This window comes from Oncorhynchus masou, chromosome 31 (assembly GCF_036934945.1).
Source record: "Oncorhynchus masou masou isolate Uvic2021 chromosome 31, UVic_Omas_1.1, whole genome shotgun sequence".
Lineage (NCBI taxonomy): Eukaryota > Metazoa > Chordata > Actinopteri > Salmoniformes > Salmonidae > Oncorhynchus > Oncorhynchus masou.
In genome coordinates this window covers 19,232,853-19,255,494 of record NC_088242.1, presented here as the reverse complement: position 1 = coordinate 19,255,494, position 22,642 = coordinate 19,232,853, and the positions used below count along the sequence as shown (strand labels likewise).

Below are 22,642 nucleotides of genomic sequence, written 5' to 3'. Positions count from 1 at the left end.
GCCTAAATGTGGTGCATTTGTAGCAGACAGACGTGCAACACTGAAGGGATTTTCCACACAAACCTCAGTGATATGTGGTTGCAAACTTTGCCTGGTCTGTATAAACCATAGCACCACATTGCTTTTTTACATAGCTTTTCTTGTGTCAAGGTCGATAAATTAGACGTTTGATGTTATAGGCCAGACAATAGGGATGCACTGCTGGGTCAAACACGCTTTATTTATGGACACATTTAAATGTAGATATTAGGAAAATGTGGTCTCTCTTCACATTTTATGGGTTATTAATCAGGTAACAAAGAAATCCAGAATAATTAAATTTCCTATGGTTTATCCAATGCTAAAACCGTGTGCATTGTCATTCATGTAATCTTTTGATCATCATAATCATCCCCGACGATATGGTTTTGAAATATAGATCCAGTATTGTTGTTATAGCTATGGGTGCATTTCAGGTGCAACGGTCAGTTTTATATCAAGTAGGCTAAAATAATCATATGTTGCAAATTCCAGACATACCGAACCACCCCGATGATCCACCCCTTTTCCATGTATGTATTTGATGCAATAGTCCCTGTTTATAACAGTATTTATAACCCCATCCGCGATGAGCCTCCCCGATATGTTCCCGAAATGGAATGAGTAGGCCTACCCCAGAAAATAATATCCCAGTGTCTATCACTTGAACACTTGGGATGCGCCTATGTCCTGACAGGCTGGTCGGCTCGCCTACACTGACTGTTGCGTCGCACTCCCCCATCTGGCATAGACAAGACGCCGCGCGCCGAGAAACTGACGTGTTTTGCGCATTTCCTGCAGCAGCGTTTAGACGGTCGGGGGGGAGAAGAGGTAGGTCTGCAGGAAACCAAGAACAGCAACGGCGAGAGAACATCCTGGGAGGATAAGGAGCGAACAGAAACCAAGAAAACCACAACCTAGAGTCGACCTGCAACTATACATTGCTTGAGCTATTCACAAGTCGGGTAGCCTGTTTGGGAAACATCCCAAATGCACTGCAAGGAGGGCAGGAGTCGCCCTATCTTCCAACAGTGGAATACGAGTGTTTCCAGAGCCTAGTGGAGTTGCAGAGGATAGATATCTTTGATAGATTTTGCTCTGTCGGGTTGCGGTTTGGGTAGGCTGTTGATATCCCAACTGCTGCATGGTCATATTTTTCCTGCGTATACGCTTCTCAAAACGTGTACTAATTATATTCAAAAGAAAGGCTTTGTCTGGTTAAAACCCAAATGTGGATTATCATTGTGAAAACCGAAACTGTTAAAGGGCAAAAACAAGAATATTTACTGTCTCTGGACTGTTTCAAAACGACTGATAAGCATCCGATTGGTACGTGTGTGATAGAGTGACACGGGACGGCATTTTACCCTTATATTGAAGTCACAACCTCTTTGAAAAACCATTCAGTTCGTGGTCTTATTTTGAGGATTCAAACGCTACATAAAACTAGGCGAAATTATTTATGACCCGTTGAAGTGGCTGGGTTAAAGGAATATATTGTAAACAACCATTCTTGTTCCAAAGCCCATTGAAGAGGATTACATCACCGCAATGGTGGTTTTCAATGGGTTATTGAAGATCAAGATTTGTGAGGCGTTGGACTTGAAACCGACGGCTTGGTCTCTCAGGCATGCGGTTGGCCCAAAAACCCAGACTTTTCTCCTAGACACCTACATCGCACTAAACGTGGATGACTCGCGTGTGGGCCAAACCTCCACCAAACAGAAAACCAACAGCCCTGCGTGGAACGACGAATTCGTTACGGAGGTGCATGACGGAAGGAAAATCGAACTGTCGGTGTTTCACGACGCGCCAATTGGATATGACGATTTCGTGGCTAACTGCATCATACAGTTTGAAGATATATTGCAGAATGGCAGTAAGCACTACGAGGAATGGGTAGGCTATGTCCCGTTATTATTTTGTGCTCCTTGCACATAAGTGCCTTTTTACCAAATTGTTTTCACCTCACCCTCAGCATCCTGATGCCTTTACGATTAGAATACATTATACAAAGTCTCCATTATTATTTGGCAAAACAGTCTAGACCTATAAATAATGTTACTTTATCACCATCAACAACAGCATCCTCACAAAAACCCCTGGCTGGCATCCACCGTTAGTTTCCTGGCGCTTTGATACTTCTCTAGGCCACTGGTAACATGCGCATATAACCATGTTTCGTAGGAACGGTGCAGAGGACTGCGCTTACAAGCAGGTCATAAATATTCCTATCAGCTGCGATGTAGGCCTGCATTCTGAGAAAAGCAACGTTTCCATGTCAAAAGCAACAGTGCGTTAAAATCCAATGTGGGATGACAAGGCCAGTCAGCTATGGGTCTCACTGACAGACCTGCTTCTGAGCCAGTAACATAACTTGCAATTGATTGGTCATTTGCCTGTCTTGGAAACCAGGATGCCCTTGAGATGGACACAGAGAAGAAAATGCACACAGAGAAGTCTCTCTTTCACAGCCTTCCAGTTAAATACTGGAATCATGAGGTTTCCTTAAGGCCATATGCTCTCTTATAAGATAAGCAGCTGCAGACTCATTTGAGAAGACATGCAGCATATTAGGCTACACCTAATGAAGAGTTATGCACATGCGGTTTCTCTAAATCTTCAATTGTCCACCAAATGAGATTATCAATGCTATGTCCAACACACAATACATGCTGACATGTTTTTTGGATTATGAGGAGACTTTAACTTGGATCATGTGACATAGATTGGATCATGTGATCAACCTAGGCACAACTTCCTCAGGATTTTCACTATAGGATAGTGTGTGAGGTTCACTGAGGAGAAATAGGTTGTGATTTTAGGAAATCTGTATATCCCTACAGGTTCCAGGCCCGCCCAAGGACATGCAAATATCAGCATCTGTCCTGACTACCACATTTCACATACACTGCCCAACATAACATAAACATCATAAATCCACTAAAACATAGTTAAGAAATATGTAATTACAGTAATAGATTTAACTGTATGTGTTCTGTGCCCAGTTGACCACATACAGAAGAACTAAAGAGCTGTTCATATTAGGTCAATAAAAACAATGCTGATTGTACTAACATAGACAGGAACAAAAGCTTCAAATAATAAAATCATCTATTCTTATTGCTGATAATCAGTGGTAAGATGGGTAACATGGACATATTATTATAAAGGGTATATTCACAGTAATACTGGGACTATTCAATGTCTTGTAGGCAATTATGTTCCTCAGGATGCCACCCAAATATATCATAACACTTTCCCTGTGATGGAGCAACCTTTTCATAAATACTGGGTGGCTTTGCTCCTCTTGTGAGTAGTGTTTCCTTTCATGGTGAACCACTGACCCAGAACTAGAACGGCAAAACAACAACAAAAGGCGCAGGGCAGCACTCTGAAGCTGTTCTCCTGGCCTCGGTGTGGCAGGTGGATCGGTGTGCTCTGTTCTCTACTGACAGACAGCCTCCACATACAGTACAGGCTGAAGAGGAATCTCTTGTCTCTGTTGTCAAGTTTATTTGTCATATGTACACAGTACAATGAAATGCTTACTTGCAGGTTCACCCTTGACAGTTTGTCTGAGGCAGGCGGGAGTTTGGATTATTGATTAGACTCTATCAGGTCCATTATGGATCGGAGGAGGTACAGTAAAACTGTTTTTGGACGGGCCTGGGAGGCTCACGGCAATAAGGGTTCTGTCTGTGTTTGGCTTGTCAGGCTGGGAATGTTCTTTGCTGACATTGATGGACCAGGCTATGTCATCTGCTCACATGTCTGGCTGAGGAGGCTGTGCTTGGCTCATAGGGCTAAAGGCGCTCTGTGCTCAGCTGGATGGAAGGGTGGCAAAATGTCTGTTTAGTGGTGTTGGTGCTGAGAATTGGGTATGGATTCTAGATGGAGATTCCAGATGGAGACTGTTTTCCTATTCTGACCTAAACAGCATTGCTCTCTGCGTCCTTTCTTTCCATCTCTCTTTGCTCCTTTTGTATGTACAGCTCCCGTGAACTTGCTTTCACGTTTACCACTCCTTTAATCTTTTACCTTTTCATTTCATTCTTTCTGAGGTCATGTCTCCATGACCTCAGAAAGAAGCTCCTCTCTCTCTCTCTCTCTGTCTGTCTGTCCCTCTCTCTCGCGCGCGCTCTCTCGCTCTCCCAAATTCAGATTGCTTTATTGGCATGAAATACAATTTGTAGATATTGCCAAAGCAGTATAGTGGTACAGCATTTCAGTAAATACAGTACAATGCAATGAGGATAATGTCATACAGTTAATATCAGTAGTAATAATAATAGTACATACAATCATGTATACAGGTACAACACTACAGCTGTTGTGTTCTGTAATCTTCGGTTGAAATATTTAAAAATATATATTTTTAAATAATAGCTAATGTACATGGATGATGGTTACAATATGTATTATTTATTTTATTTTTATTTAACCTTTATTTAACTAGGCAAGTCAGTTAAGAACAAATTGTTATTTACAATGACCTTTTACCAAAAGGCAAAAGGCCTCCTGCGGGGACTGAGGCCTGGGATTAAAAAAAATAAATAAATACAATATAAATATAGGACAGAACACACATCACAACAAGAGACAGCAGAGACAGCACGGCTCCAACCCCAGCCTCGGACGCATCCACCTCCACTATGAATGCTAACGAAGGGTCCGGATGCGCCAACACGGGAGCTTCAGTGAACAGCGCCTTCAACTGGTTGAAGGCTCCATCAGCCTCTGCCGACCACCGCAGACGCACCGGAACCCCCTTCAGCAGTGAGGTAATGGGCGCCGCTACTTGGCCAAAACCCCGGATAAACCTCCGGTAGTAATTGGCAAACCCTAAAAACCGCTGCACCTCCTTTACCATGGTCGGAGTCGGCCAATTACGCACGGCGTTAACGCGGTCACACTCCATCACCACCCCCGAGCTGAAAATGCAATAAACCAGGAAGGAAACGGCTGGTTTGGAGAACACACATTTCTCAGCCTTGACGTATAGGTCATGTTCCAGCAGTCACCCAAGAACCTTGCGCACCAGGGAGACCTGCGCAGCGCGTGTGGCGGAATAATTCAAGATATCATCAATATAGACTACCACACCCTGCCCGTGCAAATCCCTGAGAATCTCATCTACAAAGGATTGGAAGACGGCTGGAGCATTTTTCAACCCATACGGCATGACGAGGTACTCATAGTGACCTGATGTGGTACTAAACACTGTTTTCCACTCGTCTCCTCCCCGAATACGCACCAGATTATACGCGCTCCTGAAGTCCAGTTTTGTGAAGAAACGCGCTCCGTGGAATGATTCCACCGCCGTAGCGATGAGAGGTAGTGGATAACTAAAACCCACTGTGATCGAATTGAGACCTCGGTAATCAATGCACGGACGCAGACCTCCCTCCTTTTTCCTCACAAAAAAGAAACTCGAGGAGACGGGTGACATGGAGGGCCGAATGTACCCCTGTCTCAGAGCTTCCGTGACATATGTCTCCATAGCCAACGTCTCCTCCTGTGACAGTGGGTACACGTGACTCCGGGGAAGTGCAGCATTCTCCTGGAGGTTTATCACGCAATCCCACCGTCGATGGTGTGGTAATTTGGTCGCTTTTCTCTTACTAAAAGCGATAGCCAAATCGGCATATTCTGGGGGAATGCGCACGGTGGAAACCTGGTCTGGACTCTCCACCGTCGTGGCACCGATGGAAACTCCAATACACCTACCCAAACACTCGTCTGACCACCCCTGAAGAGCCCCCTGTTTCCAGGAAATGAGGGGATTGTGAATAGCCAGACAGGGAACCCCCAACACCACTGGAAACCCAGGTGAATCAATAAGGTAGAAACTGATCTTCTCCCTATGATACCCCTGCGTTACCATGTCCAGCGGAATCGTGGCCTCCCTGACCAGCCCTGACCCTAACGGTCGGCTATCTAAGGAGTGCACGGGGACAGGTGGGTCTATCTGCACTAACGGAATACCCAATTTACGGGCGAGTCCGCGATCCATAAAACTCCCAGCTGCGCCTGAATCGACTAGCGCCTTATGCTGAAGAGAGGGGAAAAACGCAGGGGAAAAAAATAAACAAAAACATGTGACCAATAGGGAGCTCTGGGTGAGTTTGGTGCTTGCTCAACTGGGGTGGCCGAGAAGTGTTCCGCCGGCCAGCTCGACTCCCAGAGGAACTCCTCCAGCACCGGTCCGAAGTGTGTCCTCTCCGTCCACAATAGGCGCAGGACGAGCCTCCTCCTCTGGTCTCCCTAGATGCAGCTCCTCCCAACTCCATCGGAGTGGGAGCGGGAGGGCTGGAAGGTGGAATTGACAGGACCCCTTCTGAACGCCCACGGGCAGCTAGCAGGTTGCCCAATCGAATCGACATGTCTATTAGTTCATCAAGGGAGAGAGTTGTGTCCCGACAAGCTAGCTCCCGGCGGACGTCCTCCCGGAGACTGCAACGGTAATGGTCCATCAGGGCCCTGTCATTCCACCCAGCACCAGCAGCTAGGGTCCTGAACTCCAACGTGAAGTCCTGCGCACTCTTCGTCTCCTGTCTGAGGTGGAACAGTCGCTCACCTGCCGCTTTGCCCTCTGGTGGGTGGTCGAACACAGCTCGAAAACAGCGGGTGAACTCCAGGTAGTTGTCCCGAGCCGAGTCTGGGCTGTTCCAGACAGCGTTGGCCCAGTCCAGGGCCCTACCCATTAAACAGGAGACGAGGAGGCTCACACTCTCCTCACCCGAGGGAGCCGGACGCACGGTATCCAGGTAGAGCTCGAGCTGGAGCAAAAATCCCTGGCACCCAGCCGCCGCGCCATCGCACTCCCTCGGGGGGGAGAGACGCAATGTGCTGGACCCAGAGGACGACGTAGGTGGAGTAGGTGGCGTCGTCTGTGGGGGAGCTGGGGTAGACGTCGGTAGACCACTCCTCTCCCATTGCGCCATCCTCTCCATCATCTGGTCTATCGCTGTACCGATCCGATGGAGGACAGCTGTATGGTGAAGGACGCGCTCCTCCATAGTTGGGAGAGGGGTGGTCGCTGCTCCTGCTGACTCCATTTAATTGGTGCCGGCTTCTGTTACAAATTCTAACAGTGGTGAGTGGAGGAGTCAAGCGCAGAGAGCAGGTAATTCAGTTCGTGGATATTTTATTCCATAGACTGTGGAGCCACGACATGCAAAACACCAGGGCGCATGAAACAACCCGTCCCAAAATATAACAAGTCCGGAAAAATACTGAATACACTCATACACCAGATAACAGGAAAACAAGCACGCACAAATACCCAGCGGGCCTAGTGTCCTTAAATAGCCTACAAACAAACACTAACTAACTCAAAATAGGTGTACCCAATTACCCAATAAACAGAAACAAATGGAAAGGGAATCGATGGCAGCTAATAGGCCGGCGACGACGACCGCCGAGCGCCGCCCGAACAGGAAGAGGCACCATCTTCGGCGAGATTCGTGACACTTCAGGGAATTAATGGTCATGCGATGTTCCTCAGGCTATAATATAAATATCTGGCAGTAATATTTGCGCTTTCTTTCACATCCAGAATAATTACCAGCTTTATGTCATTAGTAAATGCATAGAAGTTGGGAATTGAGATCAATAAAATAAAATTGTATTTGTCACGTGCCGAATACAAGAGGTGTAGTAGTCCTTACAGTGAAATGCTTACTTCCAAGCCCTTAACCAACAAAGCAGTTTTAAGAAAAATAAGAGTTAACATCAGCACAACAGTTTTCAGCTGTGCTAACATAATTGCAAAATGTTTTTCTAATGATCAATTAGCCTTTTAAAATGATAAACTTGGATTATCTAACACAACGTGCCATTGGAACACAGGAGTGATGGTTGCTGATAATGGGCCTCTGTACGCCTATTTTGATATTATTCCATTAAAAAAATTGCCGTTTCCAGCTACAATAGTCATTTACAACCTTAACAATGTCTACACTGTATTTCTGATCAATTTGATGTAATTTTAATGGACAAAAAATGTGCTTTTCTTTCAAAAACAAGTACATTTCAAAGTGATCCCAAACTTTTGAGCAGTAGTGCACATGTAGGTAGGAGTAAAGTGACTATGCATAGATAGTAACAACAAGTAGCAGCAGCATAAAAAAGAGGGGGTCACTGCAAATAGTCCAGATAGCCATTTGATTAGCTGTTCAGCAGTCTTACGGTTTGGGGGTAGAAGCTGTTAAGAAGCCTTTTGAACCTAGACTTGGAGCTCCGGTACTGCTTGCTGTGCGGTAGCAGAGAGAACAGTCTATGACTAGGTTGGCTTGTGCATTTGGCAGTTTTTATGGCCTTCCTCAGATATTTCCTGGTATAGGGTTCCCGAGTGGCGCAGCGGTCTAAGGCACTGCATCTCAGTGTTAGAGGCCTTTATCACTACAGACCCTTGTTCGATTCTAGGCTATATCACAACCGGCCATGATTGGGAGTCCCATAGGGTGGCACACAATTGGCCCAGCGTCGACCGGGTTAGGGTTTGACCGGGGAAGGCCGTTATTGTAAATAAGAATTTGTTCTTAACTGACTTGCCTAGTTAAATAAAGGTTAAATAAAAAAAATAATAGAGGTCCTGGGTGGCAGGAAGCTTGGCCCCAGTGATGTACTGGGCCTTAAGCACTACCCTCTGTAGCGCATTGCGGTCGGAGGCCGAGCAGTTGCCACACCAGGTGGTGATGCAACCAGTCAGGATGCTCTCGATGGTGCAGCTGTAGAACTCTTTGAGGACCCATGCCAAATATTTTCAGTCTACTGATGGGGAATAGGTGTTGTCGTGCCTTCTTCACAACTGTCTTGGTGTGTTTGGACCATGATAGTTTGTTGGTGATGTGTACACCAAGGAACTGGAAGCTCTCAACCTGCTCCACTACAACCCGTCGATATGAATGGGGGCGTGCTCGGCACTCCTTTTCCTGTAGTCCACGCCCCTCCTCCTTTTGTTGCCTACCCTTACCACCTGGGGGCAGCTCGTCAGGAAGTCCAGGATTCAGGTGCAGAGGGAAGGGTTTAGTTCCAGGGTCCTTAGCTTTGTGATGAGCTTTAATTAAGGGCACTATGGTGTTGAACGCTGAGCTGTAGTCAATGAACAGCATTCTCACATAGGTGTTCCTTTTGTCCCGGTGGGAAAGGGCAGTGTGGAGTGCAATAGAGATTGTGTCGTCTGTGGATCTGTTGGGGCGGTATGCAAATTGGAGTGGGTCTAGGTTTTCTGGGATAATGGTGTTGATGTGAATACACGTCCTGGTAATCCGTATGGGCCCTGTGGCCCTGTGGCCTTGTGACCCGTTTAAAGGTCTTACTCACATCGGCTAAAGCGAGCACGATCACACAGTCATCTGGAACAGCTGGTGCTCTCATGCATGCTTCAGTGTTGCTTGCCTTGAAGCACGAATAGAAGTAATTTAGCTCATATGGTAGGCTCGTGTCACTGGGCAGCTCGCGACTAGGCTTCCCTTTGTAGTCCGTAATAGTTTGCAAGCCTTGCCACATCTGACGAGCGTCGGAGCCGGTGTAGTAGGATTCAATCTCAGTCCTGTATTGATGCTTTGCCTGTTTGATGGTTCTCCAGAGGGCATAGCGGTCGACTAAAAATCGAATATGATTTTTCAACGCCGATACCGATTATTGGAGGACCAAAAAAGCCAATACCGATTAATCGGACGATTATTTATTTATTTATTTGTAATAATGACAATTACAACAATTCTGAATTAACACTTTTATTTTAACTTAATATAATACATCAATAAATTCTATTAAGCCTCAAATAAATAATGAAACATTTGGTTTAAATAATGCAAAATAATGCAAAAACAAAGTGTTGGAGAAGAAAGTGAAAGTGCAATATGTGCCATGTAAGAAAGCTAACGTTTAAGTTCCTTGCTCAGAACATGAGAATATATGATAGCTGGTGGTTCCTTTTAACATGAGTCTTCAATATTCCCAGGTAAGAAGTTTTAGGTTGTAGTTATTATAGGAATTATGGGACTATTTCTCTCTATACCATTTTGTATTTCAAATACCTTTGACTATTGGATGTTCTTATAGGCACTATAGTATTGCCAGTGTAACTTCCGTCCCTCTCCTCGTCCCTACCTGGGCTCGAACCAGGGACACATCGACAACAGCCACCCTCGAAGCATTGTTACCCATCGCTCCACAAAAGCCTCAGCCCTTGCAGAGCAAGGGAAACAACTACTTCAAGGTCTCAGAGCGAGTGACATCACCGATTGAAACGCTATTAGAACGCACCCCGTTAACTAGCTATCCATTTCACATCGGTTACACCAGCCTAATCTCGGGAGTTGATAGGCTTGAAGTCATAAACAGCTCAATGCTTGAAGCACAGCGAAGAGCTGTTGGCAAATGTACGAAAGTGCTGTTTACCAACAGTGCTGTTCAAATATCAAATCCTAGACTTAATTACAACATAATAACACACAGAAGGTCATTAATATGGTAAAATCCGGAAACTATCATTTCGAAAAACAAAACGTTTATTCTTTCAGTGAAATACGGAATCGTTCCGTATTTAATCTAATGGGTGGCATACTGTACCTAAGTCTAAATATTGCTGTTACATTGCACAACCTTCAATGTTATGTCATAATTATGTAAAATTCTGTCAAATTAATTACGGTCTTTGTTAGGAATGAAATGGTCTTCACACAGTTTGCAACGAGCCAGGCGGCCCAAACTGCTGCATATACCCTGACTCTGCTTGCACGGAACACAAGAGAAGTGACACAATTTCCCTAGTTAAAAGAAATTCATGTTAGCAGGCAATATTAACAAAATATGCAGGTTTAAAAATATATATTTGTGAATTGATTTTAAAGAAAGACATTGATGTTTATGGTTAGGTACATATTGGTGCAACGACAGTGCTTTTTTCGCAATTGTGCTTGTTAAATCATCACCCGTTTGGCAAAGTAGGCTGTGATTCGATGATAAATTAACAGGCACCGCATCGATTATATGCAACCCAGGACAAGCTAGATAAACTAGTAATATCATCAACTATGTGTAGTTAACTGGTGATTATGTTAAGATTGATTGTTTTTTATTAGATAAGTTTAATGCTAGCTAGCAACTTACCTTGGCTTCTTGCTGCGCTCGCATAACATTTAGTCAGCCTGCCATGCAATCTCTTCATGGTGTGCAATGTAATCGGCCACAATCGGTGTCCAAAAATGCCGATTACCGATTGTTATAAAAACTTGAAATCGCCCCTAATTAATCGGTCATTCTGATTAACCGGTCGACCTCTAATTTCATATAAGTGTCCCGGTTAGAGTCCCACTCCTTGAAGCAACAGCTTTTTTACCCTTTAGCTCAGTGCGGATGTTGCCTGTAATCCATGGCTTTTGGTTGGGATATGTACGTACGATCAATGTAGGGACGACGTCATCGATGCACTTATGTGGTATACTCCTCAATGCCATTGGATGAGTCCCGAAACATGTTCCAGTCTGTGCTAGCAAAACAGTCCTGTAGCTTTGCATCTGCGTCATCTGACCACTTCCGTATTGAGCGAGTCACTGGTACTTCCTGCTTTAGATATTTATTTTAAAAAGATTGTGTTATTTGGAAGTATTTCTCACAATAGAGGAAGAAGTACATCTCCGTGTTTACTTCCCCTGTCGTGCGTGACCACATAGACGCTCCTTTTTGGATGGCCATGTCGTTTTGAGTCTCTCTTTTTCTATAGCTAGTTGGTTGTCACTGAACCTGTATTTGATCAGGATCTGTCTCTGTATTTCCGTCTCTATATTTTAATTCCTGAAACAATTTGATTGATTTCCCTGTGTGTTTAGATATTAAGGTTGTTTAGTGTTTTTAACAGCTGACAAAGGGGACTCTTTTCAAGGTTCAGCTCATGGGTTTTCAATGCTTTGAATTGTAAGGATGTTTTGGGGCAATATGGTGCTAAAATTAATGGGTTCTTTTTTATATTAAATTAAAGGGAATCTTCCGAGTTCCACTTTACATGCATTATTTGGTACTTTCTTTGGGATATTTAGGATAATTCTGCATAATTCTGTATGTAGATTTTCTATATAGTTTTTCTTCCAATTCTTATCATCGTAATTACAGATTGGACCCCAATCCTCGCTTCCTGTCACGTCCTGACCATAGAAAGCTTTTATTTTCTATGATGGAGTAGGTCAGGGCGTGACTGGGGGGTGTTCTAGTTTATTATTTCTATGTGTAGTCTAGTTTTTGTATTTCTATGTTGGCCTGGTATGGTTCCCAATCAGAGGCAGCTGTCTATCGTTGTCTCTGATTGGGGATCATTTAGGTAGCCTTTCCCACCTGTTGTTTGTGGGATCTTGTTTTTGTATTGTTGCTTTTGAGCCCTATAAGGGTGTACATTCGTTTGTTTGTTTCTCTTTATTGTTTTGTTACTGGTTCACATTTAAATAAAATATGATGAACCCAAATCACGCTGCGCCTTGGTCTACCCATTTTGATGAGCGTTTCACTTCCATACAGTGCAATTGGTCAAATTACAATATTGAATATTTTGCGTTAGATTTGGATCGGAATATTCATTTTTGAGAATGTTCTTTTTATGAAGTAAAATGTTTTGCGGACTTTTTCTTTGAGTGGATTCACTGCCAGACCAAATCGACCTGAAGCACTGATATTTAGTCCCAGGTAGTTCAACCTTGTTATTTCCTCATTTAAAGGAGTGTCTGCTGTATTCCCAAATAATGTGCAGTTGTTCCTGTAGACCTTGCTCTCTTGGTGACAGTAAGACAAGGTCATCTGCGTAGAGCAGAAATCTAGGCTCCTCATCTTTGAGGGTGAATCCAGGGGCTGCAGATCGGTCCAACATCTCTGCTAGTTCGTTGATGTAGATGTTGAACAGGGTTGAACTTAAACTGCACCCTTGTCGCACCCCTCGCCCTTGTGCAAAAAAAATGTTCTTTTATTGTTCAGTTTAATACTAAACTCAGCAAAAAAAGAAACATCCTCTCACTGTCAACTGCGTTTATTTTCAGTAACTCAACATTTGTAAATATTTGTATGAACATAACAAGGTTCAACAACTGAGGCGTAAAACTGAACAAGTTCTCAATACATGTGACTAACAGAAATTGAATAATGTGTCCCTGAACAAAGACGGAGTCAATATCAAAAGTAACAATCAGTATTTGGTGTGGCCACCAGCTGCATTAAGTACTGCAGTACATCTCCTCATGGACTGCACCAGATTTGCCAGTTCTTGCTGTGAGATGTTACCCCACTCTTCCACCAAGGCACCTGCAAGTTCCCATACATTTCTGGGGGGAATGGCCCTAGCCCTCACCCTCCGATCCAACAGGTCCCAGATGTGCTCAATGGGATTGAGATCCGGGCTCTTCGCCGGCCATGGCAGAACACTGGCATTCCTGTCTTGCAGGAAATCACGCACAAAACAAGCAGTATGGCTGGTGGCATTGTCATGCTGGAGGGTAATGTCAGGATGAGCCTGCAGGAAGGGAACCACATGAGGTAGGAGGATGTCTTCCCTGTAATGCACAGCGTTGAGATTGCCTGCAATGACAACAAGCTCAGTCCGATGATGTTGTGACACACCTCCCCCAGACCATGACGGAACCTCCACCTCCAAATCGATCCCACTCCAGAGTACAGTCCTCAGTGTAATGCTCTTTCCTTCGGCGATAAACCCGAATCTGACCATCACCACAGGTGAGACAAAACCTCGACTCCTCAGTGAAGAGCACTTTCTGCCAGCCCTGTCTGAACCAGCGACGGTGTGTTTGTGACGATAGGCAACTTTGTTGCTGGTGATGTCTGGTGAGGACCTGTCTTACAACAGGCCTACAAGCCCTCAGTCCAGCCTCTCTCAGCCTATTGCGGACAGTCTGAGCACTGATTGAGGGATTGTGCGTTCCTGGTGTATCTCGGGCAGTTGTTGCTGCCATCCTATACCTGTCCTGCAGGTGTGATGTTTGGATGTACCAATCCTGTGCAGGTGTTGTTACACGTGGGTATGCCACTGCGAGGATGATCAGCTGTCCGTCCTGTCTCCCTGTAGTGCTGTCTTAGGCGTCTCACAGTACGGACATTACAATTTATTGCCCTGGCCACATCTGCAGTCCTCATGCCTCCTTGCAGCATGCCTAAGGCACACTCATGCAAATGAGCAGGGACCCTGGGCATCTTTCTTTTCGTGTTTTTCAGAGTCAGTAGAAAGGCCTTTTTAGTGTCCTAAGTTTTCATAACTGTGACCTTAATTGCCTACTGTCTGTAAGCTGTTAGTGTCTTAGCGACCGTTCCACAGGTGCTACTCATGAATTGTTTATGGTTCATTGAACAAGCATGGGAAACAGTGTTTAAACCCTTTACAATGAAGATCTGTGAGGCTATTTGGATTTTTACGAATTATCTTTGAAAGACAGGGTCCTGAAAATGGGAGTTTACATGTTGTTCAAGTAAATAGATTTTATGATGTCCTATACTTTACCCCCAGTGCTGCTTTTGTGTGTATTGTAATATAACCCATCATGCCATATGGAATCAAAAGCATTCTTAAAATCAACAAAACATGCAAATACTTTTCCTCTGCTTTTCTGATGAACATGCTGGTTTATTAGTGTTTGTAATGTGTGTATGTGGTCTGTTGTTCTGTATTTGGGTAGGAAGGCAATTAGTGTTTTGCTGAGAGCTTTATGTTGTATTAGGAAGGTCTTTATTTGGTAATTGAGAATACAGCAGAACAGTTTCCCTGTAACAACGTTCTTCGTTTGTCGCAAGAAAGTCGGACCGAAATGCAGCGTGTAGGTTACTCATGTTTATTAGTGAAACAAACAAACGAACTATACATGAATAACTAATAAATACAAAACAACAAACGGAACGTGAAACCTATTACAGCCTGACTGGTGAAACTAACACAGAGACAGGAACAATCACCCACGAAATACAAAGCGAAACCCAGGCTACCTAAATACGGTTCCCAATCAGAGACAACGAGAATCACCTGACTCTGATTGAGAACCGCCTCGGGCAGCCAAACCTAAGTAACACACACCCCTAATCAGCTACAATCCCAATAACTAAAAAACCCCACTAAGAATACAACAAACAATAAACCCATGTCACACCCTGGCCTGACTAACTAATAAACTAAAACACAAAATACTAAGACCAAGGCGTGACAGAACCCCCCCCCCCCCTAAGGTGCGGACTCCCGAACGCACCTCAGAACCATAGGGAGGGTCCGGGTGGGCGTCTGTCCATGGTGGCGGTTCCGGCTCCGGACGTGGACCCCACTTCACAAATGTCATTGTTCCTCCCCTTCGCGTCCTGGGATAATCCACCCTCACCGCTGACCATGGCCGAATAGTCCTCACCCAGAACCCTACATAACAGAGGAGCAGCTCGTGACTGAGGGGCAGCTCGGGACTGAGGCAGCTCGGGACTGAGGGGCAGCTCGGGACTGAGGGGCAGCTCGGGACTGAGGGGCAGCTCGGGACTGAGGGGCAGCTCGGGACTGAGAAGAAGCCCAGTACTGAGAAGAAGCCCAGTACCGAGATGAAGCCCAGCCAGGCAGTTGAATCCGGCAGATCCTGGCTGACTGGCGGATCCTGGCTGACTGGCGGATCCTGACTGACTGGCGGATCCTGGCCGACTGGCGGATCCTGGCCGACTGGCGAATCCTGGCTGACTAGCAGATCCTGGCTGACTGGCAGATCCTGGCCGACTGGCGGATCCTGGCTGACTAGCAGATCTGGCAGATCCTGGCTGACTGGCGGATCCTGGCCGACTGGCGGATCCTGGCTGACTAGCAGATCTGGCAGACTGGCGGATCCTGGCTGACTGGCTGATCCTGGCTGACTAGCAGATCCTGGCTGACTGGCAGATCCTGGCCGACTGGCGGATCCTGGCTGACTAGCAGATCTGGCAGATCCTGGCTGACTGGCGGATCCTGGCTGACTGGCAGATCCTGGCCGACTGGCGGATCCTGGCTGACTAGCAGATCTGGCAGATCCTGACTGACTGGCGGATCCTGGCTGACTGGCTGATCCTGGCTGACTGGCGGATCTTGGCTGACTGGCAGATCCTGGCCGACTGGCGGATCCTGGCTGACTGGCAGATCCTGGCCGACTGGCGGATCCTGGCTGACTAGCAGATCTGGCAGATCCTGGCTGACTTGCGGATCTGGAAGAGTCTGGTTGACTGGCAGATCTGGAAGTTTCTGGTTGACTGGCAGATCTGGAAAAGTCTGGTTGACTGGCAGATCTGGAAGACTCTGGTTGACTGGCAGATCTGGAAGAGTCTGGTTGACTGGCAGATCTGGAAGAGTCTGGCTAACTGGCAGATCTGGAAGAGTCTGGTTGACTGGCAGATCTGGAAGAGTCTGGTTGACTGGCAGATCTGGAAGAGTCTGGCTGACTGGCAGATCTGGAAGAGTCTGGCTGACTGGCAGATCTGGAAGAGTCTGGTTGACTGGCAGATCTGGAAGAGTCTGGTTGACTGGCAGATCTGGAAGTGTCTGGCTGACTGGCAGATCTGGAAGAGTCTGGCTGACTGGCAGATCTGGAAGAGTCTGGCTGACTGGCAGATCTGGAAGAGTCTGGCTGACTGGCAGATCTGGAAGAGTCTGGTTGACTGGCAGATCTGGAAGAGTCTGGCTGACTGGCAGATCTGGAAGAGTCTGGCTGACTGGCAGATCTGGAAGAGTCTGGCTGACTGGCAGATCCTGGCAGACTGACGGCTCTGGCTGCTTCATGCTGACTGACGGCTCTGGCTGCTCCATGCTGACTGGCGGCTCTGGCTGCTCCATGCAGACTGGCAGCTCTGGCGGCTCCATGCAGACTGGCAGCTCCTTGCAGACTGGCATCTCTAGCTGCTCCATGTAGACTGGCAGCTCCTTGCAGACTGGCATCTCTAGCTGCTCCAGGCAGACTGGCAGCTCTGGCTGCTCCATGCAGACTGGCAGCTCCTTGCAGACTGGCAGCTCTAGCTGCTCCATGCAGACTGGCAGCTCTGGCTGCTTCATGCAGACTGGCAGCTCCTTGCAGACTGGCAGCTCCTTGCAGACTGGCAGCTCTATCTGCTCCATGCAGACTGGCAGCTCCTTGCAGACTGGCAGCTCCATGCAGACTGGCAACTCCATGCAGACTGGCAACTCCATGCAGACTGGCAACTCTGGCTGCTCCAAGCAGACTGACAGCTCTGGCTGCCCCATGCAGACTGGCAGCTCTAGCTGCTCCATGCAGACTGGCAGCTCTGGCTGCTCCATGCAAACTGGCAGCTCCTTGCAGACTGGCAGCTCTAGCTGCTCCATGCAGACTAGCAGCTCAGGCTGCTCCGAACAGGCAGGAGGCTCCGGCAGCGCTGGAGAGGAGAAAGGTTCTGACAGTACAGGAGAGGCGAGGCGCACTGTAGGCCTGATGCGTGGTGCTGGCACTGGTGGTATTGGGCCGAGGACACGCACAGGAAGCCTAGTGCGGGGAGCTGCTACCGGAGGGCTGGGGTGTGGAGGTGGTACTGGATAGACCGGACCGTGCAGGCGCACTGGAGCTCTTGAGCACCGAGCCTGCCCAACCTTACCTGGTTGAATACTCTCGGTTGCCCTGCCAGTGCTGTGAGGAGAAATAGCCCGCACTGGGCTATGTAGGCGAACCGGAGACACCGAGCGCAAGGCTGGTGTCATGTAAGCCGGCCCAAGGAGACACACTGGGGACCGGATGCGTAGAGCCGGCTTCATGGCATTTGGCTCGACGCTCAATCTAGCCCGGCCGAGAGGCGGAGCTGAAATATACCGCTTTGGGCTATGCACCCGCACTGGGGACACCGTGCGCACCACTGCATAACACGGTGCCTGCCCGGTCTCTCTAGACCCCGGTAAGCACAGGGAGTTTGCGCAGGTCTCCTACCTGACGCAGCCATACTCCCTGATAGCCCCCCCCCCCCAAGAATTTTTTGGGGCTGATTCCCGGGTTTCCATCCACGTCACCGTGCTGCCTCCTCATACCAGCGCCTCTCCGCTTTAGCCGCTTCTAATTCCTCCTTGAGGCGGCGATATTCACCAGGCTGAGCCCAGGGTCCTTTTCCGTCCAGTTCCTCCTCCCATGTCCAATTCTCCAAATGGTGTAGCCTCTCCCACTGAAGCTGCTTCTGTTGCCTCTCATGTAGCTCCTGCCTGTTAACACGCTGCTCGGTCCGAGTGTGGTGGGTGATTCTGTAACGGCGTTCTTCGTTTGTCGCAAGAAAGTCGGACCGAAATGCAGCATGTAGGTTACTCATGTTTATTAGTGAAACAAACAAACGAACTATACATGAATAACTAATAAATACAAAACAACAAACGGAACGTGAAACCTATTACAGCCTGACTGGTGAAACTAACACAGAGACAGGAACAATCACCCACGAAATACAAAGCGAAACCCAGGCTACCTAAATACGGTTCCCAATCAGAGACAACGAGAATCACCTGACTCTGATTGAGAACCGCCTCGGGCAGCCAAACCTAAGTAACACACACCCCTAATCAGCTACAATCCCAATAACTAAAAAACCCCACTAAGAATACAACAAACAATAAACCCATGTCACACCCTGGCCTGACTAACTAATAAACTAAAACACAAAATACTAAGACTAAGGCGTGACATTCCCCATGTTACTGGTGACATATATTCCGCTATAGTTATTAGGGTCTAATTTATCACCTTTTTTAAATATGAGCCACTGGTTCCAAATATCAGGGAAGTAGCCACTCTCCAAAAGCAGGTTGAATAGTTTTAATGAGGCATCCTGCAGCTCAGGAGTCGTATGTTTCAGCATTTCATTCAGGATGCTGTCAGGGCCACATGTCTTTCCAGGTTTAGGCTTTGTATTTTCTTCAAAAGTACAGCGTGTGTAATTTGGTCGTCAATTGGGTTCTGGATGTTTTCAATTGTGTGTTCTAGGGAACTGAGTTTTTTTGCATATTTTGTGGGATTTAAAGTAAGGTCTTCTGATGCTATTCTTCCAGAGAGTTTCAAAATCCTCTTTCAATTTCTTCCATCTTAGGTTTTGTTTTTGTATTCTTTCAATATTTCACAATTGTGTTGAGGAATGTGTCTATCCTATGGTTGGTGATATTTTCTATTTGTTAAAGGTCTAAATTTTTTCCTTGTGAGATTACATTCAGCATCAAACCATTTCTCTTTTTGAGGTTTCGAAATAAAAACTGTTTTCTCATTTGAATAAATTTACTTTTGTGGCTGCTTTATGATAGATATAATTAAATTTATTCGCCGCCAAATTTAAGTCAGGAAGGTTTGGGCTGAATGCCCTTAAAAGGTCATTTCTGCACAGTGCAATGCTGTGTTGAAGTGTGTCGCGCTGTCAGGCACCCATCTTGATGTTTTATTTAGATGAATCAGTGTACAGGGCTCTGTTTGTGTGGTCTTTGGGTGGAGAAGTCTTTTTAAAAGTACATTAATCTGGCAGTGGTCAGACAATGGTGGCTGTGATCTGACAATCAATGCACTAATAGGGGGGGGGGGGGTCCAAGTCTGAGATTGCATAGTCGACAACAATGGTCCCAAGAGCTGAGCAGTAGGTGAACCTTCCCAAAGTATTCCCTGTAATCCTGCAATTAAGAAAATACAAGCCTACGGTTTGAGAGAGATGCACAAACTCCTCCATTTTTGTTCACTACCTGGCCAGGTGCGGGTGTTTTTTCCAGCAGTTGATGTGACTGAGGATATAGAGTATCATCTCTCTCTCTCTCTCTCTCTCTCTCTCTCTCTCTCTCTCGCTCTCTCGCTCTCTCGCTCTCTCGCTCTCTCGCTCTCTCGCTCTCTCTTTCAAAACAATCTGAATCAACTCACTGATAAGAAATCCATATGAATTTATATTGGAAATGTAGCGTAGTGCCATGGATGGAGGTCTGACACATGGGTGTCAGATGTTGTTGTACTGTGGGTGAATGTGTTGAGTCATCAGGATTACGGAGCTCCCCATTGGCTGGCTGTCCCTCTGTGATGGGTGTGGCCTCTGGGGGACAGATGTGCTCATGTGGGTTCCATGACTAATGGCGAAACAGCAAGGCATTTAGAGGCCTTGCCAACGATGACTCCTTGAAAAATCTGTCTGGACTTGTGCATTGTGGGAAAGTGTAGACGCGCAGGTATATGCATGCACAAACAGTTCTCTCTCTCTCCCTCTCTCTCTCTCTCTCTCTCTCTCTCTCTCTCTCTCTCTCTTTCTCACACGCGCACACACACACTTTCTGAGGAACGCACATACTGACTCAAACATTACTTTCTGTTAAAACTGGTTATTAAGGAGGCTTTAGCGGGAGGTTTGTATAATATGACTCTGATTGTAGACTATCTATGACCAAGATACGTGTATTTGAGCTAATATATTCCAAACAGTTTTAGTCCACAATAAGTAGTGTCTCTGGAACCTACCATGTATATACAGTAGTTTGCTTACCTTCTCCTGTGTTTTTTGTTTTACTTAACTTAGTACTACTAATATGGATTGCTGCAGTATTTGAATGAGCAAGAAAGGCAATTCAATGTACCTGTGCAAGTGACAATAAAAATTTGAAACTTGAAACGTCTTCATTTGTTTCAGTCAAGGCAGTTACTCAAACAGGGTTGGTACTAGTAAGAGTGAAGCGTGAGATTGTCCGGCTGTGTAAACTTTAGTGGTTTAGTATGCTGGGGGTGGGGTGAAACAGTAAGGGGTGGGCCTGGGAAGGCCTCTTTGTCTGGGCTCCTCCTTTGTCTCACTTATCCCCAGACAGCAGTTGCCTCTGCCCCTCCTATCTCTATGTTAGCCCCAGGCTTTTGAGCCTCTCTCTGTTTCTCTGCCTCTCCTGTCTCTAAGCTAGTCCCAGGCTTCGTAGCCTCTCTCTGCCTCCCCTGTCTCTAAGCTAGTCCCAGGCTTCGTAGCCTCTCTCTGCCTCCCCTGTCTCTAAGCTAGTCCCAGGCTTCGTAGCCTCTCTCTGCCTCCCCTGTCTCTAAGCTTGTCCCAGGCTTCGTAGCCTCTCTCTGCCTCTCCAAAAGCCAACACATACTGGATTTGTCGGGCTGCCACAGTTACGCTACAGTCACAAACTTTATGATATAATATTTCTATTGTGAAAAGTCAAAAATATTCACATTGCATGAGCAGTCAGTGAGCAATGTGACTATTGTCCTTTTTTTTTCAAGAGGCAATATTGTGGCAAAAAATATCTTGCACAAAACGTAGCCAGCTTGCTTCACCTACTTCCACGAGACGTAGATTGAATCAGACTTAACTCCAGTGAGTGTGTGTAACAGAGTGTGAAAGAGAGAGAGACAGAAACAGAGCGAGAGAGAATGTGTGTGTGTATGTGTGTCTTTGTGAGAGCATGTGTGACGGAGCGAGAGAGACCTCTCTCTGAACTTCTGGTGGGATTCCATCCTTACTGGTCTATAGTAGAGGAGGATAAGGATTCCAAATTGTGTTTGGGTTGGTCTGGTCTGGTAACACGATACTTCCTCTCCACAAGCCATCAAACCATGATTCAGTACTACTCTTACAGCTATATTGACACTTATTTCCATCCCACACAAAAAATAGCTTGAGAGACTGTGGAAATTGAAAAACCTGGATTTCAAAGTATGCAGGTTTGCCGCCAACAACACAAGAGAATGGCTGGGTTGGCTGACTGTGGGAGCTGTTATTTTCCTCTTCAGGGTGAACGTTAAAGTTGCTTAGATCCTGGCAGGCTGATTATGGAGCTCAACAACGTAAAACAAAAACAATCAAACCCGTCTGAACCTGTCGTCCCAATTGTGTGGTGCCGACTTACTCAGCAGCGTAGATGGTGTGTGTGCAACACTCTTGAGTCATGCACTGCAATGTGTTCCCTAGAAAAGCTCCATGCCCTAAAGGTAGGAGTAGCACAAATTGCCCTAACTTGCAGTGCCCTAACCTTCTTCATGTACTACTTGTTATTACACATGAAATGGGAAATGTGGTCTTGTTCTGTTGAGTATTTGTCAGAATTTAACCATTTACCTGGGTTTAGGAAATGTCTTGTTTTTTTACAATACAATTTCCTTTCTATTCCCTTCCTGCCTTCCTTGATGTCTCGCTCTCTCATCTCTGCATTGCCATTACAGTGGAAAGATCTGCTGTAATTGTGTGTGATGGATTGTGTGTACAGGCCCTGCTGTGTGTTGTTCAGCAGCAGCAGTGATGACAGTAGAAGCAGCACTCGTTTTGAACAGGGAGTTAATCCCTGAAATATGTCAGCGCTCAGCTCCATCGTGGGCATACCAGGAGCATTCAACCACTCTAACCTCTCTGACTGTGTCCTCCCCCAGTCCTAACCCCTAGCCCTAACCTCAAAGAAAGGGAAAAACTGACTCGAGATCATCGTTTAGAAGTAATTTCATTTCACCAACTCAATGACCACACACTGTCTTTGTGGGACTGTTAAAATAGGTGCACAGAACTGCACTCCCATGGGGAGGGAACTAAAAAACATATGAGTGAGTGAGGAAGGTTAACACAGGTTACAGGGGAGGTTTAGATGAGTGTTGAGAAGGTTTGTGCATGATAACAGCCCAGACGACCAGGAAAGTCAACACATAGGCTATTC

At 46.2% G+C, this 22,642-nt stretch overlaps 1 protein-coding gene across 1 annotated transcript in view; it reads left to right on the top strand.

Annotated features, from left to right (window-relative positions):
- The first annotated feature begins 776 nt into the window (after positions 1 to 776).
- Positions 777 to 22,642, top strand: part of LOC135523523 (protein kinase C epsilon type-like) — a 172,104-nt gene continuing 150,238 nt past the window's right edge. The window contains exon 1 of the mRNA XM_064950270.1: positions 777 to 1,917. Within this exon, the coding sequence (XP_064806342.1) occupies positions 1,570 to 1,917 (348 nt within the window). The 5' untranslated portion in view covers positions 777 to 1,569. The remainder of the gene's footprint in view (positions 1,918 to 22,642) is intronic.